The sequence below is a fragment of the Cervus elaphus genome, chromosome 21 (assembly GCF_910594005.1).
Source record: "Cervus elaphus chromosome 21, mCerEla1.1, whole genome shotgun sequence".
In the NCBI taxonomy this organism is placed as follows: domain Eukaryota; kingdom Metazoa; phylum Chordata; class Mammalia; order Artiodactyla; family Cervidae; genus Cervus; species Cervus elaphus.
In genome coordinates this window covers 4797269-4815304 of record NC_057835.1, presented here as the reverse complement: position 1 = coordinate 4815304, position 18036 = coordinate 4797269, and the positions used below count along the sequence as shown (strand labels likewise).

At 47.1% G+C, this 18036-nt stretch overlaps 1 protein-coding gene across 2 annotated transcripts; it reads left to right on the top strand.

The window, feature by feature from the left end:
• Positions 1-377: 377 nt before the first annotated feature.
• On the top strand, positions 378-17433 carry ZNF16 (zinc finger protein 16). Of its 2 annotated transcripts, none has more exons than XM_043880109.1 (3): positions 378-517; positions 3102-3307; positions 15334-17433. In XM_043880109.1, exons 1-3 carry the CDS (start codon positions 498-500, stop codon positions 17091-17093), a joined length of 1986 nt encoding a protein of 661 aa, XP_043736044.1. In that variant the 5' UTR covers positions 378-497; the 3' UTR covers positions 17094-17433. The 2 variants fall into 2 exon arrangements, with proteins under 2 accessions (XP_043736044.1, XP_043736043.1); XM_043880108.1 differs by lacking the exon at positions 378-517 and adding an exon at positions 811-1729.
• The last annotated feature ends 603 nt before the right edge of the window (positions 17434-18036 follow it).

Genomic DNA, 18036 nt, shown 5'->3' with positions numbered 1-18036 from the left:
GGCAAGGTCTAACTGTATGGTCAATTTATGTAGATGTTCCATGGATAGTCCCACATCTATGTAACTAATGTGACACCTAGGCGATCATTTACTGATGGAGGGATTGTTCCTCCTCAAGCAGCGTCATGTTTTTATCAACCAAAACCTGTTTTGATTGCAGGCACCTGTGTATCTAAGTCCCTAGTCCTTCCTGCATTTATAATCGCTTGTTGCAGCAACCCACTGATCCGCGGGGCTCCCAGCACCTCGCGGAGGCGTGGGGAGGGCTGGTCCCGGGTCAGGAGTGGAGCCGCCGAGTCGCTTCTCCTCCGTCAGCCTAGAGCAGCCACATTGGGCGGGGGTGGGCGGGTCCGCAGGCCGGAAGTCGAGGCGGGACTTCCGGAGCACAGTCTGGAGGCCGAGCCGCTTGGGTATCTCTGCGTTGCGCTCTTCCCCGAGCAGCTGTGTGTGGCGGGTGTTCGCGCGGTGGCGTCTTTGCGTTGCTGATAGCGCTACCGATGACTCCGATGCACCGGCGGTGGGTGCTGGCCCCGGGAGGCCTGTTTCGGGTGCGCGTGGGGCCGTGGAAGCGTGGGCGGTTTGCAGCCTCGGAGGGCCCCTGATGGGAGGGCGTGTGAGGGGCGCCCTGTGGACGCTACGTGACAGAGCCGAGCACTCCCTGCCCTGGAGCCGGGCGGCGGGACCGCTCGGCAAGGCAGCCGCAGAGCGACCGGCAGGTGTGCGCGAATAGTGTCTGACGCGTGTGGTTGGGGCGGAGGAAGGGCCTCAGGAATTGGTGCGAATGTTAGAGCTGTCCGGAGCCGGGGGAGAAATGAATGGGGTTGCCGCTTGGCGCCCGGTCCTGCCTGGAGGCCCAGTCGGTGGTGCATTCGCCCTCCGGGTGGAGAAGGGGCTTATGGAACGGGGACAGATTTATTCTCCCCCAGGGGAGTGGGACTGAGGATGGGTCAGGCCCATCCTGTGGCTGTCTGCCGTGGAGTAGTGGCTGGTGATCCTCACAGTTGTGTATTTGCTTAGTAGCACCAGGTTGAGCATTTAGCCAGACGAATCAGCTTCCAAGCTCATTGGTAGAATCCAACTCCTGAGGTTGCTTTTTCCTTGCTGACTGTCCTTATGTCCTGGAGACCCCACTCCTTGCACACGATCCATGCATCTGAGTCAGTAATGGCTCGCGTGATTAGATTGGGTCCACCAGGTAATCCAGGCCTATAGCCTTAATTTTCTCTGCAAAATCTCTGTTGCTGGGTAGTGTAGGTCCCAGGGATTAGGATGTGGACATGGATGGGGAGGAGCATCCTGTTACCTCTTGGACAGGATCCCACAAATACTAAAGTGAGGAGAACAAGATGTAAAATGACATAGTTTGGTGTAATTTATAATAAAAAGACAAAGAAAAAATACTCATATTTGCTTGTGTAAGCTTAGAGTAATCAGGATGGGCATGTTGGAAACTGGGGATGGGCACTGTGGCAGGCTGGGAGATGTTTCACCTTATGTTCTCTTTAACCTTTTGAATTTTGAGCCATGTGACTGTGCCCCTGTTCAGAGGCAGTGATAATAACTTCAAGGTTTTAAAATGAACTGAATAAATGCTACAAAGGATGGACTCTTCCCCTGGGAGAGAGAGAGAGTGAAGCTTCCCCCTGCTCTGTTCGGTTGCTTCATGGATGAGTGCCTTGAGTCAGTGTTCTCCCTACTTGTGCACGGTCTCTCCAAGTGGCCACGCCAGGTGAATCTTCCTGAGATGTTTCATTAATTCTGCCTCCCTGTGGAGAAGTGCGGCTGGTGCCTCACTTTCCTCAGGCAGTCAAAGCCTCTTCCAGTCTGTGCACCCCGCCTTCCCCAGGAACTGCCTCTGAGCTGGGTTCACACCACCGTCCTGTCTCCTGCCGCCTTCTGCCTTTCCAGCCAGGACCTGGTTTAAATGCTCACCTGCCCCAGGCTCTGCCCCTTCTCTGCTACCTGTGCCCAGCGCACCTGCCCATCTCACTGATGTGTTTGCTGTTATCTGTCTCCCCACTGAAATCCGTGAGGGTGATGGTCACACTGACCACTGTCCTCAGAATACCTTGGCGTATAGTGGGTGTTTTGGAAACATTGAAAGCATGAGTCAAGAGGAGAAAGTCAGTCCAAGGGTTGGGAGGCAGTGTCTGCCAACATTTCCTGCCTTGTCTTCATTACTGAAGGACAAAGTGGTCAGTGGTACCTGCTTATGGTGCAGTGTGAATCAGGGGCCAAGGGATGTTGCCCCCTCCTAGGTGGGATGCTGGCCAGGGCATGGTGCATTTGCTCAGAGACAGGACAGTCGGGAGGGGGAGAAAATCAGTAACTTGTCCATATAGGGTCCCATCCTGTGCCTGATTGGGCATGCCTCCCTACTTGTAGATACCAGTTAGAGCTGGAGATGAGCCCCAGTCTTTAGAGTCTTTGTGGGGTAAAGGATGTTGGTACCTCAGGACTGGACAGATTAGCCAGGGAATTTGACGTGGATGCAGAAGTGAATCCTGGGACACCAGCGTGAAGAGGGAGCTAAGGAGGAGTCTGGGAGGGAGCCAGTCACTGGTACAGTGGGAGGACAGCCCAGGAGGGTGGGATGGGGACAACCACTGCAGATGCTGCTGGGCAGCAGAACTCAGGCTGGCCAGTAGAGTGGCACTGTGATGACTCCACGCATGTCTGCAGTGAGGCTCGCTTGGCAGCCTGGCCTCTGAAGCTGCTGCTCCCTGTGAAGGTCAGTTGGTCCACTTTCAGGGCATTGTGTCAGGACCAGGGTGGCCCCCAGCAGGTGCAGGCACCATGAGAGCTGCTGCCTCTTACCATGGCACTCTTGGGCCCTTACAGGTGTGCTCATAGGCCCTGTAGGTCACCTTGCTCTGTGGTCAGCATCTCATTCCTTCCCGCCTGTGGCCCTGGCTTGTGAGTCTGTGTCTCCTTGGCTGGCTGGCTTCCATTGGTTCCAGGATCAGGGAATGTGGTATCAATCATCAGGCCTTCCTGAGGTCTCAGGGTGAGGGGTGGAGGGAGTGACCCCTGCCTGGTGTACCAGTGAACCCCTGGAGTTACCCCCTCTGCACACTACCTGTGTCCTTGCTTGTCTCCAGGTCTCAGCCATGCCCAGCCTCAGAGTATGCTCTGAAGAGGCAGCAGTGGAGCTCTCAGTTCCTGGACCATCCCCTTGGACCCCTAGAGCCCAGGCCTGTGTGGAGTGATGCTCCTGCCAAGACCCACCCTGGATCTGCACTTCATGGTTCCCTCTGTTGTGGTGACGCTGAGCCAGGAACCACCTCCCCTCACCATCAGCAGCCAGGTACTGGGCGTGCATTCCCCACTGATGCACTTGTTCTGGGGAGACTTGGCCTACATTCCCCTGCACTTACCTCTGGAGGTGTCCTGTCAGCATTTGGGGCAGAGAGCCTTGTGGACTTGCGGGGCCAAGGCTGGAGGTCGGAGAGAAAGTTGGTCTGGCACCGGCTGCCCTGGTGCCCTGAGCAGGACTCTGGTTTCTTCACCTGAAATAGAGGGTGTGACATGATGATCACCAGCTGAGCCCTGCCTAACTTCCTCGCCAGACTGGTGGTAGTCAGACTGCCGTCAGGTCTCTGCCCTAATCCAGGCCTTGGCTCTGTTCCCTCCTGGCTGCATTCATACTGCCCACCTGCTCCCATCCCTGTTAGATACCAGACCGTCCTTCCTGGAGACACCTCACCAAGTTGCCTCTTCCGTGGCCCTTTCAGCAGGGATCAGGGGTTACTCACTGTTAGCTTTCCTTGCTGGGATCTGATGATGGCTGTTTTACAAGAATACACCTACCAGGGAAGTATTATACTGGGGACATGTGGGCAGAGTATCCTGGGCAGACTCTGTGGCAAGAGAAGTTTGGGCTAAGTGCAGAGATGGTCATAGGTATGTTGGAAGGATGAGATGGGTAGAGGATGTGAGGCATGATGGGGCCAAGAAGTGGCCCTGAGGGAAAAACTTGCTGCTAGATGGTCAAGGGTATGCCAAGCAGAGAATGGCAAGTTAGGTCAAGACCCTTGCTCCAGGGAAAACACAGGTTGATGGTAGCTCATGTTTTAAAAGCCACTATAGGGCAAAATAGTGGAGTAGGCAGCTCCAGACACCCAGTTCTTCACATAAACTATTAAAACAAAAACAAGTAGAAGCTATCAGGACCAACATAGTCAGAAGTCTAGAAAACAGGTTTACAGCAACCAAGCAAATGCTGAATCAAGAAAAAGGCAACTTAAAAAGGAAAGCTTCACAGATACTTCCTGGTTCAGCAGCATATTGAAAGTGAGCATCCTGTGTTCCCAGTGTGGGACTTGGTGCTTGCTTCCAGAGGGAGCAGAGCAGAACTTATTCAGAAATCACTTTGTTCTTCCCTGTGTGGGGTTGGAAAAAGAATTGAATCAAAGTGTTTGTCTCTGTGTTGCCTAACTCAGAATTACTTGGTGGAAATTGCTGGGCTCAAAACATAGAAACATGAACTGAACTCCCTCAGGCACTTGGGACGTCACTTAATAGTACAGTCAACCTCCTAAAGCCCAGGAGGGAAGGGCGGAGAAATGAGGGCATTCTAAAGCACCCTTGTATGTCAGGGAGTTTAGAAAGCCATGTATAGACCCAGGATAGAAGGTATACTCAGAAAAGACTTATAAAGATTGTAGTGTCACCTCCAACTGATCTCTGTGATCTGTGGAAGCAGGAGCCATGCAGAGTAATAATTAGTGCTGAAGTAGTGTCCAGCGGAGCACAGTAAATATTGTCAAATGTCCAGTTTTTGACAAAAAAATCATAAAGAATACAAATAAACCGAAAATACAGCTGGCCCACTCAAGGGAAAAAAATTAATTGACAGAAGTATCCCTGAAAAAGCACAGATACTTAAACAGATTATAAATAAGCTGTCTTAAATGTGCTCGAAGATCTGAAAGAAACCATGGACTAAAATCTATGTATGAATGAACTGAAAAAGTTAGTAGAGATAGTTGTAAATCTACAATTCACATTTTATTTATTATAAAAAGAAACAGAGTGGAAGTCCTAGAGCTGGGACTTCCTGGTGTCCAGTGGTTAAGGCTCTGCTTCTCACTGCATGGAGCACAGGTTCGATCCCTGGCCGGGGAACTAAGATCTCACATACCTCGTGGTGCAGTCAAAATAAAGAAGTCGTGGAGGGGGAACTGAAGTAACTGAAGTGAAGAGTTTTCTGGAGGATTTCAATAGCAGGTTTGAGCAGGTTATAGAACTGCTGAACTTGAAGTTATCCAGTCTGAGTAGCAGAAAAAAAAAAGGTTGAAGAAAAGTGAACAGAGCCGAACAGACTCGTGGTGAAAGGCTGTTGCTGAGCCCTGAAAGACGCTGGGATTCTTGGCCTCTGGAGGAGAGGAATTCAATCCACGGTCAGTGACAAGGCTTGACTGCTCAGAGCTTTTGTGTAATAAAGTTTTATTAAAGTATAAAAGAGATAGAGAAGGCTTCTAACATAGACATCAGAAGGGGCCAGAAAAAGTGCTTCCTTGCTAGTTTTCAGCAAGAAGTTATATACCTATTAGCAAGTTGCTAAAAGAAAATGTCTCAAAACTCAAGAGAGTGGCACCAGGCCCCTCACCCACAACATGCGTTTTGAGATAACATTGGCACAAGGTGAGTCATCCTGGGCCATAAAACAATTGACATGAATCTTGAAGAAAGGCAGATTTCCAAGCAAATACATAGTCTCATTAACATATCTTAAGAGAACATTTCTGTGAGTAAAACATACTGGTTTATTGAGCCATTATCAGTTCTGATAGGTGGAACCGACTTGAAGAAAGGTAGAGTCTAGGGTAAATACATAGTTCATTAACATAGCTTAAGAAAAACATTTCCATAAGAAAAACTCATTGGTTAGCTCAAGGTTTGAGAAAAGATAAGTTCAGGTGGAACCAGGTGTCCTCACGGCAACACAGAATTTTTTTTTTTTTTTTTTTCCTAGGACTGGTAGAAGTTCAGGCCCATTTTTATTTTTATTTTTTTATTTATTTTTTTAAATTTTTTTATTAGTTGGAGGCTAATTACTTCACAACATTTCAGTGGGTTTTGTCATACATTGATATGAATCAGCCATAGATTTACACTTATTCCCCATCCTGATCCCCCCTCCCACCTCCCTCTCCACCCGATTCCTCTGGGTCTTCCCAGTGTACCAGGCCCGAGCACTTGTCTCATGCATCCCACTTGGGCTGGTGATCTGTTTCACCATAGACAGTATACATGGTATTCTCTCGAAACATCCCACCCTCACCTTCTCCCACAGAGTTCAAAAGTCTGTTCTGTATTTCTGTGTCTCTTTTTCTGTTTTGCATATAGGGTTATTGTTACCATCTTTCTAAATTCCATATATATGTGTTAGTATGCTGTAATGTTCTTTATCTTTCTGGCTTACTTCACTCTGTATAAGGGGCTCCAGTTTCATCCATCTCATTAGGACTGGTTCAAATGAATTCTTTTTAACGGCTGAGTAATATTCCATGGTGTATATGTACCACAGCTTCCTTATCCATTCATCTGCTGATGGGCATCTAGGTTGCTTCCATGTCCTGGCTATTATAAACAGTGCTGCGATGAACATTGGGGTGCATGTGTCTCTTTCAGATCTGGTTTCCTCAGTGTGTATGCCCAGAAGTGGTATTGCTGGGTCATATGGCAGTTCTATTTCCAGTTTTTTAAGGAATCTCCACACTGTTTTCCATAGTGGCTGTACTAGTTTGCATTCCCACCAACAGTGTAAGAGGGTTCCCTTTTCTCCACACCCTCTCCAGCATTTATTGCTTGTAGACTTTTGGATAGCAGCCATCCTGACTGGTGTGTAATGGTACCTCATTGTGGTTTTGATTTGCATTTCTCTAATAATGAGTGATGTTGAGCATCTTTTCATGTGTTTGTTAGCCATCTGTATGTCTTCTTTGGAGAAATGTCTGTTTAGTTCTCTGGCCCATTTTTTGATTGGGTCATTTATTTTTCTGGAATTGAGCTGCAGGAGTTGCTTGTATATTTTTGAGATTAATCCTTTGTCTGTTTCTTCATTTGCTATTATTTTCTCCCAATCTGACGGCTGTCTTTTCACCTTACTTATAGTTTCCTTTGTAGTGCAAAAGCTTTTAAGTTTCATTAGGTCCCATTTGTTTAGTTTTGCTTTTATTTCCAATATTCTGGGAGGTGGGTCATAGAGGATCTTGCTGTGATTTATGTCGGAGAGTGTTTTGCCTATGTTCTCCTCTAGGAGTTTTGATGAATTTGTAGGAGAGAAAGTGGTCTCCCCGTCCTACTCCTCCGCCATCTTGGCTCCTCCCCTCGGCAACACAGAATTTTATAAGAAACTTCCTTTTAATTTTATATAGAGAAGGGAAAAAAATCTGACAATTGTAGTTTGTTTCCTCCTGCTGCTTAAGAGAGAGAGAAACAACGTCAGACACTTGCAGCCTATTTCCTCTGTTGGGGGTCCCTAGCCTGCCTGCCTGTTACCCTCTCAGTGGGATATCATCAAGGAAACCAGCACACACATGGGAGTCCAAGAAAGAGGCGAGAGAGACAGAAAGGGACGGAAAACATGTTAAATTTGATGAAAGATGCAAAAAAGCTTTGAACCTACATGTCCAGAAAGCTCAGTAAGCTCCCAGTAGAACAGATTCAAAGAGATCCACACTAGGACTCATTATAATCAAATTGTTGGAAGATTGAATCTTGAAATCAACAAGAGAGAAGCAAACCATCTTGTATAAGGGGTCCTCAATAAGATGAACAGCTAGCTTCTCATCAGCCCTTGGAGGTTGGAAGGCAGTGGGATGACATATTTAAACTGCTTAGAGAATGAAACTGCCATCTAAGAATTCTACGTCTGGCAAAATTATCTTTCAGAGTAAAGGCAAAGTTAAGGTATTCTTGGATAAACAAAAGCTTAGGGTGTTTATCACCAACAGACGTGCCTTGTAAGAAGTGTCAGAGGAAGTGTTACAGGCTAAGAGGAAAGGGTATTAGGCAAGAGCTCAAAGCTATACAGAGAACCAAGGATTTCTGATAGAGTTAATCACATAGGTAAGGATAAGAGCTAGTATTGTTGTATTGGTTTATAACCTCACTTTTTATCTCCTATATGATTTAAAAGACAAATGTGTGAAATGATCATAAACCTATACTACTAAACGTATAACATATAAGGGTACATTTGTGACTGCAACAACATAAAGGTAGCAACATATCTGTATAGGAGCGGAGTTTCTGTATGATACTGTGGCTACTTTGGTTAACAGTTCAAACTTGGAGAGTTTATTCTGAGGATTCAACATACAGCATGGTGACTATAGTTAATAATGTATAGTGTACTTGGCAACTGCCGGGAGAGTCAATCTTGAAAGTTCTCACAACACACACACACACACACACACACACACACACACACACACGGTGGTTACTGTGCAAGGTGATGGATATGTCAGTTAATCTTATGGTGTTCATCATTTGCATATATATGTGTATCAACTCATCCCATTGTGCACTTTAAACTTAATATGATGGACTTTCTTGGTGGTCCAGAAGTTAAGAATCCACCTGCCAATTCAGGGTACACAGGTTCAATCCCTGCTCCAGGAGGATCCCACGTGCCGCAATGCAGCTAAGCCTATGTACCACAGCTACTGTGTCAGTGCTCCAGAACCCGTGAGCTGTAACTACTGAGGCCCATGTGCCCCTAGAGCCCATACTTTGCAATAAGAGAAGCCACCACAATGAGAAGCCTGTGCACTGCAGCTAGAGAGTAGTGCACCCCCCCACCCCTGCAACCAAAGAAAGATGATGCAAAACAGTGAAGACCCAGCACAGCCAGAAATAAATAAATTTCTTTATTAAAAAAAAAAGATAACAACTTACATGATGTTATATGGCAATTTATTTCGATAAAGATGGGGAAGGGACCAAAAAAGCTGAAGGGGGAGGACCAAATTAGATTGTTTTAGGATGTTAGAATATTAATTATAATCGCCATGGTACAACTAAGAAAGTATCTTTAAAATATACACAAAAGGAATAAAGAAGAAAATCAAATGATATGCTACAAAAAATAAACTGAACACAAAGGAAGATAGTAATAGATCAAATGAGGAACACAAAGGTCAAAGACACTGAAAAGATTCAAGAAACAAAGTGGTAGAAGTCAGTCCTTCTTTGTCAGTAGTTAAATGTTAATGGTTTAAACTCTTGTCAACAGGCAGATACGGGCAGAATGGATTTAAAAAAGTATGACCCAACTATGTACTGTCTACAGGAGGCTTACTTCAGGAGGCTTTCAAAGGAAAAAACAAGCTTAAAGTGAAAGGTAAAAAAGATATATTCCATGCAAATAGTAAGAAAAGAGACCTGGGGTTACTATACTAATATCAGACAAAGTAAACTATGTCAAATAATTGTTACAAGAGAAAAGAAGGATATTATATATTGATAAAGGAGTTAATTAATCAGGAAGATTGTTGTTCAGTCTCTTAGTCATGTCTGACTTTTTGTGACCCCCATGTTTTGTAGCCTGCCAGGTTTCCCTGTCCTTCATTATCTCCCAGAGTTTGCTCAAACTGTTGTCTACTGAGTTGATGCCTTCCAACCATCTAAACTCTTGTCCCCTTCTCCTCATGCCCTCAGTCTTTCCCAGCATCAGGGTCTTTTCCAGTGAGTCGACTCTTCACATCACGTGGCCAAGGTATTGGAGCTTCAGCTTCAGCATCAGTCCTTCCAGTGAATATTCAGGGTTGATTTCCCTTAGGATGGACTGGTTTGTTCTCCGTGCTGTCCAGGGGACCCTGAAGAGTCTTCTCCACCACCACAGTTTGATGCATGTTGATAAACAAGTCAGTTAATCAAGAAGATAGAGCAATGATAAACACTAAAAAGAACCCCAAAACATATGAAGCAGGCATAGATTTGAGGGAAGAAAGAGATGCTTCTACAGTAGCAGTTGGAGACTTTAATACCTCACTTCCAAAAGTCAAGAAAAACACCTAAACGGAAGTTTAGAAATGAAACAGGGAAATTGAGCAATACTATAATTAATAGACCTAATAGACATAGATATACCCTCTGCCTAAGGGAGCAGATACACAGTCTTCTTAAGTGCATGTGGAACATTCTTCAATGTAGACCATATATTAGACTACAAAATCAGTCTCAATCAATGTTGAAATAATATAAAGTATAATCTCCAAGCAGTAACGGCAGGAAAATTGGAAAATGGACAAATATATTGAAGTAAAACCACACACTCTTAACCAGTTGGTAGAAGAAGAAACCACAAGGGAATTTAGAACATACCTACAGACAAATGAAAACAAAGCCACAAACTACCAGAACTCACAGGATGCAGTGAAGCCCAGAGAGGAAATTTACAGCAGTAAATGCCTACATTAGGAGGAGGATAGATGGGTCTTACAGCAGTACATAACTTCACATCCTAGGGGTCTGTGAGAAGAGTAAACTAAACCCAGAGCTGATGGAAGGAAATAACATTGGAGCAGAAATAGAGACTGGAAAAGCAATAAGAGAATCAATGTAATTTAAAAGTTTTTTTGAAATGATCAACAAATGACAAAAACAACACACTGAAAATCAAGTGAAAATGGGATGGGGACATTATTACCGACTATACAAAAGTAAAAATGAGTAAAAAACAGTTGCACACCAACAAATTAGATAACCTGCATGAAAGAGCTAAATTTCTCTTTTGAGACAAATTACCAAGAGTGACTTAAGAATAGGTAGAAAGTAAGAACAGACTTATAACAATTAAAGGTTGAATCTATAACTTTTAAAACTAACAAACCAGGGCCAAATGGCATCACAAGACATTTAAAGAAGGATTTATGCTAAGTTTTCTCAAGCTTGCAAACTATACAAGAGGAAGGATAATCAAAGACACCACAAGAGAAGAAAATTATACATTAAGACATTTTGTGACTGTATATACAAAACCCTCAACAAAATGCTAGCAAACTGAACCCAGCAGTGTTAATAAAAGTGTTATATCCCATGACCAAGTGGGATATATCCCAGGAGCACAAGAGTGGTTCAACATAAGAACCAATCAGTGTCATTTACCACTTTAATTGAATGAAGGGGAAAAGCTATAATCATCTCAATTGATGCAAAAAAAAAATGTATTTGACAAAACCAAATTCATTTTCACAATGAAAACACTGAGAACTCCATTCAAGGCAACTTCCTCAACATTATAAAGGGCATTCATGAAAAACCCACAGCTAACATCATGTACATTAGTTGCCAGGGTCCAGCCCCAGCAGGATCCAGAGGGTACCCTTAGGATGAAAGGCGTCGGCGAGAGAAGACACGTGAAACCAGCCTTGAGAGGGCCAAGTCTGCGAGGGGGAGAGAGAGAAAGAGAGGGAGAGAGAGAGAGAGAGTGACCAGACGGGGGGTGCGGCAGAGTCTGGCAATCCTTTATTTTTTACCATAGCTTTTATACCCTAAGTTAGTACATTTCTAAGGGGAAGATAGTTTAACATTATGTCAGCTTGTCCTTCACGAAACCAGGGTGTTTTCTGCATACTTCTTTGTTTATGAGGGTCTTGTACATTACCTTCTGGCCTTGGGGCCTATTAACATTTTATGCAGGTCTGGTGAATGTAAACCTATTTTCTGTTTCTATGGTGACCTTAACTGAAAGGTAGCAGTCTCATAGGGCAAGAGTACAGAGTAGAAGTATAACCGTGTTAACACAAAAATTAATCCTTCTGCAAAAGTTGTCAGTTGCGTTTATCTGAGAAGTTTACCCCACACAGACTCTGCGGCTTCAGTGAGGCAGCCTCTGCCTAGCACTCCTGGCTGACAGTTAGCAACCATCTCATTGTTAACACACTAGGGCTAAGCTCTTATTTTTCTAGATCTATAACTATATTAACAATAGTTTCTATAACACAACCTTAGCACATTAAAAGCAAAAACACAGCAAGCAAATGTTAACCCAATAGCTACTTTTAGAATAATTTTTCTTGTGTTTTCTAATAGGACTTCCTCACCCCCTGAAGGGCTCTATGTCTGTTAGGGCCTTTATATGATCAGGTTCTTTGTGTTATTTTATGATTAGGGTATTATAAGCAATCATGCATATTAGTACCAAGGGCATAAAAGCATTTGCCAAACAAACTAAAATACCAGTAAAGGAGTTTAAATTAAAACACTCCTTTCACCCTGGATAATCTCATAAAATACCACCACCCGGGAAACTTACTGATTAAAGTTCTAAATTGATTCTTATTTGGAAAGAGATCGGGGAAGGCCTTCTGCCTGTGTCACAGAAATTAGGGAGTATTCTATTGAGGCAGGCATCAGAAAGACAGATATCATCTTTAAGTTGAGTGCCAGGGGCAGCTTTTCGGAATCCCTGAAAACCTGATCTGCCTTGCCTGTCAGGTTTTCTCCTCATGACCTTGTCATGGGTGGGATCTCGTGTGCCGGCTCCCGGCAATTAGTGAAATATTAAAAGGTTTTCCCCATAAATCAGGAAAATATGCCTGCTTTCACCTCTGCTCTTCAGTATTATATTGGAAGTTCTAACCAGAGCAATCAGGCCAGGAAAAAAAATAAATAAAAGGCATTCAAATTGGGAAGAAAGAAATAAAACTGCCTCTGCTTGTATAAGGCACAGTCCTATATATATAATAGGAAATCTCAAAGAATCCATTAAAAACCTGCTAGAGCTAATATTAAATGAACTCAGCAAAATTGCAGAGTACAGGTCAGCACACAAAATCAGTTGTGTTTCTATACACCAACCATGGTGGGAATGTAGAATGGTATAGCCATGGTGGAGTACAGTTTGGCAGTTCCTCAGAGTTTATTTTTTTTTTTTTTTCTTTTCTTTCTTTCTTTTTTTTTTTTTTGGGTTTTGTCATACATTGATATGAATCAGCCATAGATTTACATGTATTCCCCATCCCGATCCCCGCTCCCACCTCCCTCTCCACCTGATTCCTCTGGGTCTTCCCAGTCCTCAGAGTTTAAATATAGCATTACCATGCATGCATGCTCAGTCACTTCAGTTGTGTCTGACTCTTTGCAACCCTATGGAGTGTAGCCCGCCAGGCTCCTCTGTCTGTCGGATTATCCAGGCAGGAATACTGGAGTGGGTTGCCGTCCCCTCCTCTAGGGGATCTTCCCAACCCAGAGATTGAACACATGTCTCCTGCATTGGCAGGCAGTGGTTCTATACCACTAGCACCACCTGAGAAGCCCTGGCATTACCATGTGACCCAGTAATTCCACTGCTGGATATATACCTGCAGAATTCAAGGCAAATACTCATCAAGTACACGTACGTCATGTTCATAGCACTGTTCACAGTAGTCAAGAGGTGTAAGCAGCCCAGATGTCCCTCAGTGAATGGATGCAGAAATCAGATGTGTTGTGTCTGTACCGTGGAATATTATTCGGCCATAAGGGAGTGAAGCACTGGTACATGCTGCAGTGACTGAACCTGCAGATACATTAGGTTGAGAGGAAGAGTCCAGACATCAAAAGTTGTGTATCATGATTTCATTCACATGCGAGGTCAGGAATGAGGTAAATCCATGGAGACAAAATGCAGGTGGGTGGTCACCAGGCACTGGGGGCCAGGAGATATGGACTAGTGCACTGGGGCTTTGAGGTGATGGAAATGAAATGTCTTGGAACAAGATACAGATTTTGATTGCACAACATTGTAAATGTACTAAACGCCACTGAAGTGTTCATTTAAAACGGTTATTTTGTTTGTGAACTTCACCTCAATACATAACAGTAAAATGAAAACAGAGCCCCTGTGGGGATGGAGAGGGGTGGAGCCCCCGGCCGAGGCTGTGGTGCCGCTGGGGGCTTGTGTGGTGGGGCAGGTGCTGCTGAGTCTCTGCTGGGCCCCTCGACAGCCACAGCCACGCGAAGACTCGTGAGCGTGGCTCCGATGGGGCACTTTTCACAAACCTGGGAGCAGCCAGCCGTACAGGCCTCCATTGTTTCCTCCTGGGAAGTCTAACAGGTTTGCTGTGTGCTGGCTGGCCAGTCAGTGCCGCACTTGCAGAGGCAGTGTGGCAAACAAGTGCATTTGTTTACATATCTTTTCCTTCTCCATTAAACCCAGTGTTTTTAATGAAAATTTTTCTTAAAGCGTATTTCTGATTTTATATTTCCTTTGAAAAAAAGAACTTTCATTATTGTTTCCAGTAATTCTTATGTTGCAGAGAATTGTATCCAGTCTAGCAAATAAAAAATGCCATCACCCTCACCCATAGGACTCACTCTTGTTTCCCGTCTCAGTAAAATCCTTCCAGGCCAATAGTCTCTCTGGCCCCCAAAGCAGTTCCCATTTCCACTCCCTCAGAAGCCATACCAATGACCTTGTCTCAGTCAGGGGTCAGTGAGCCATGGCCCACAGGCCAGATCCAGCTCACCAGTTGTTTATGACCTGCAAGCAAAGAACAGTTCACAGTTTTTTAAGGATTGTAACAGAGCAGACCTTATGACAGAGACTGCAGCCACAGAGCCCGGAATGGGTCCTCTCTGACCCTTCATGGAAAAGCTATGTCCCTTCTTGTGCAGCCAGGAGAGGGCAGGGCTCCCTGGGCCACCCTGTTCAGACCCTTGTTTCCTGCAGTGACCGCCCTGTTTGTCTCTGCAGCCCTCACTGTGCCCCAATCACACATGGGAGCCCCGCAGGTGCCCCGCAGCTGGGGCCCTGGGAGAAGATGGTAGCCCACCTGCAGGTGTGATGACAGGTCTGCCTGAGGGTCAGCAGGAGTGTGAAGCAGGTTGCCTCATTGTGTGTAGCCACATGGTCAAGCTCCATGGAGGGGGTCTTGGCACAGACTCTGTGCAGGGCCTTCTAGCTGGGCCATGAGTCAGGTGGCCAGAATGCAAATTGTCACCACCAGACACATGGGCAGGGCAGTCAGGCTGAGCATACGATTCAGTTGGGTCTGCGCTGGGGAGAATAGAAGACTCCAGGTGACATGGGGAGACAAAATGCTGTTGTGGGGGGAGACTCCAGAAGTTCCAATAGGGGAATGGTAATCATTCCTGAACTGAGGGGCAGGTCAGAGGGCAACAGGCCCAAGGAGGCTGAGACTACCATGGGGTGCCCTTCACCCACCCACTCAGCACCCCTGGGTGGCCCCAGCCTTGGGATACGGAGCCATGTTGGGAACAGTGGTCAGAGAAGTCCTCTTCTGTGAGGTATTTCAGCTGAGATGGGCTAAAGGGAAGGAGAGAGCATGAAGACCATTGGGGAGGGGGCGCCATGTGACTTTCCGTTTGTCATTTCAGGCTGGGACACCAGGACTAAGGGCCAGGAGTTTGTTCAGAAGGAAGACACTTCTAAGGACTTGGAATCACAGGTAGAAATATCAGACAGCTCTGACAGTGATGCTCCCCAGACACCTGAGCTTGGAGGACTCCGTGGTGGTGCAGAAGAAAGAGACTGGGGGGTCCTTGAGGATGAGAGGCAGATGCACCGCCCTCACCAGGAGGGGGCCTTCACTCTAGTGCAGATGCTTCTCAGGAGCCCCTCAGGAGCGAGAGGGGTGGACTGTGATGAAATCAAGAGCAGCTGCAGCGGGAGCCCAAGCCCAGTGGAGTGTCAGGGGCCTCCTGCAGAGGGGAGGCCCCATCCATGTGGCATACAGAGCCTGCCCTGCAGCCTGGACCTGCCCAGCTGCACAGGACTTCACGTGGCCGAAAGCCCGTTCATATGCAGCGAGTGTGGGAAAACCTTCCAAGGAGACTCCGATCTTACTCAGCATCAGACAGTGCACCCTGGACACAAGTCCTTCATCTGTAACGAGTGTGGAAGGCTCTTTAGCACACACACAGTCTTCCTCCAGCACCAGCTCACCCACCATGGGGAGAAGCTGCATGTGTCTTCTGAGTGTGGGAAGGCCTTCTGCCAGAGCCCCAGCCTTAAAAAGCACCAGAAGTCCCATGTGAGCGAGAAGCCCTATGAATGCAGTGAGTGCGGGAAGACCTTCAGGCGCAGCTCCAACCTCACCCAGCACCAGAGAATCCACTCTGGCGAGAAGCCGTACGTGTGTCATGCCTGTGGAAAGGCCTTCAGGCGCAGCTCCAACCTTGTCAAGCACCAGAGGGTCCACACAGGGGAGAAGCCCTTTGAGTGTACTGAGTGTGGGAGGGCCTTCAGCCAAAGCTCACACGTGAGGAAGCACCAGAGGGTCCATACCGGGGAGAGGCCTTACTCATGTAGTGAGTGTGGCAAGCCCTTCAGCCGGGTGTCCAACCTCATCAAACACCACAGGGTCCACACGGGGGAGAAGCCCTACAAGTGCAGTGACTGTGGGAAGGCCTTCAGCCAGAGCTCGAGCCTCATCCAGCACCGGAGGATCCACACCGGGGAGAAGCCTCATGTGTGTGCTGTGTGTGGCAAGGCCTTCAGCTACAGCTCGGTGCTCCGAAAGCACCAGATCATCCACACAGGGGAGAAGCCGTATGTGTGCGGCGTCTGTGGGAAGGCCTTCAGCCACAGCTCTGCACTCGTGCAGCACCAGGGTGTGCACACGGGTGACAAGCCCTACGAGTGCCGCGAGTGTGGAAAGACCTTTGGCCGCAGCTCCAACCTCATCCTGCACCAGCGGGTCCACACGGGGGAGAAGCCCTATGAATGCACTGAGTGTGGGAAAACCTTCAGCCAGAGCTCAACTCTCATTCAGCATCAGAGGATCCATAACGGGTTGAAACCCCACGAGTGTAACCAGTGTGGCAAAGCCTTCAACCGGAGCTCCAACCTCATCCACCACCAGAAGGTCCACACTGGAGAGAAGCCCTACACCTGCGTCGCGTGTGGGAAGGGCTTCAGCCAGAGCTCGCACCTCATTCAGCACCAGATCATCCACACGGGCGAGAGGCCCTATCAGTGCGGTGAGTGTGGGAAGTCCTTCAGCCAGCGCTCCGTTCTCATCCAGCACCAGCGGATCCACACTGGGGTGAAGCCCTATGACTGCACGGCTTGTGGAAAAGCCTTCAGCCAGCGGTCAAAGTTGACCAAGCACCAGTTGATCCACACCAGGGAGTGAAGCCATCGCAGCTTCACCCTGACCCCCTGGCTGTGCCTCACTCTCCCTCCCCAGACTTGAGGTGGACTCACTCACTTCGTCTACTTCATGGTCACCGCCCATGAGGCCACCGTCCACAGACTGGGGACCCTCTTGTGGGTCGTGCTCCTTCTCCCAAGTCCCCTGCCATCACCCTTGTCTCCTGAGCTCATTTCTCTTTGTTGTTTGTTTTTCCAGTTTGTTATGAGACAGCTGTACTTGTTAGAAGGGAAAGGATTATAGAGGCTGTGCACTCATCCATAGAGTTTATTACTGTAAAGGAACATAACCAAGAAAGTAAATGACATTTGGTTTGAGACAACCACAGACCTCCATGTGCTCACTAGTCAAGGAACTGAGTCCTTTGTCAGTGGTTGTGGCTGGTATCTGTTTTCATAATGTCAGGTTGAGAGTTTTCAGGTCTGGTTGCTGTCACCACCACCTGCCCCCACCCATCCTACCTGGTAATGGGACTTGACCCACCCTGCTCCCCCCTTTCCATGGTGTCCATCTGCAGTCTGTGGTTGTGTGTTCTTGCTCTATGGTGACTCAGGCCCTGTGGCCCCACCCAGGCTGCAGCACAATTGTACATGAGGCAGTTCCTGAGCTCTGGTCCTGGGCCTCACCCACAGGGGCCGCTCTACATGCTCCTCCCTTCCTCTCCTCAGGCTCCCGGATCCATCTCCAGACATTTACAGGGCATCTAGGTGCCCCTAAGAGGTGGGCATTGGCTCCCGACTCCCTGCACAGGGGAACTTAGCCTGGAAGCCACACTTCTGCCACCAGGGAGGTCCTGACCTGGGAAGGATGGGGGACCCTTCCTGCACTCTTCCAGGAGGAAAGGAGCCAGTGACTTGTAGTCATGAAGGGAAGAGAAGGTGTGGCTTCTGAGTCCTCAAGGAAGCAGAGGCAAGGCCAGCAGTTG

Coding starts and splice junctions, on each gene's coding strand:
- ZNF16 (XM_043880108.1), top strand. CDS start 1,668: ATGAGTGCCTTGAGTCAGTGTTCTCCCTACTTGTGCACGGTCTCTCCA. Junction 1,730..3,101: donor TCTCCAAGTGGCCACGCCAG/GTGAATCTTCCT, acceptor GCTTGTCTCCAG/GTCTCAGCCATGCCCAGCCT. Junction 3,308..15,333: donor CCCTCACCATCAGCAGCCAG/GTACTGGGCGTG, acceptor TTGTCATTTCAG/GCTGGGACACCAGGACTAAG.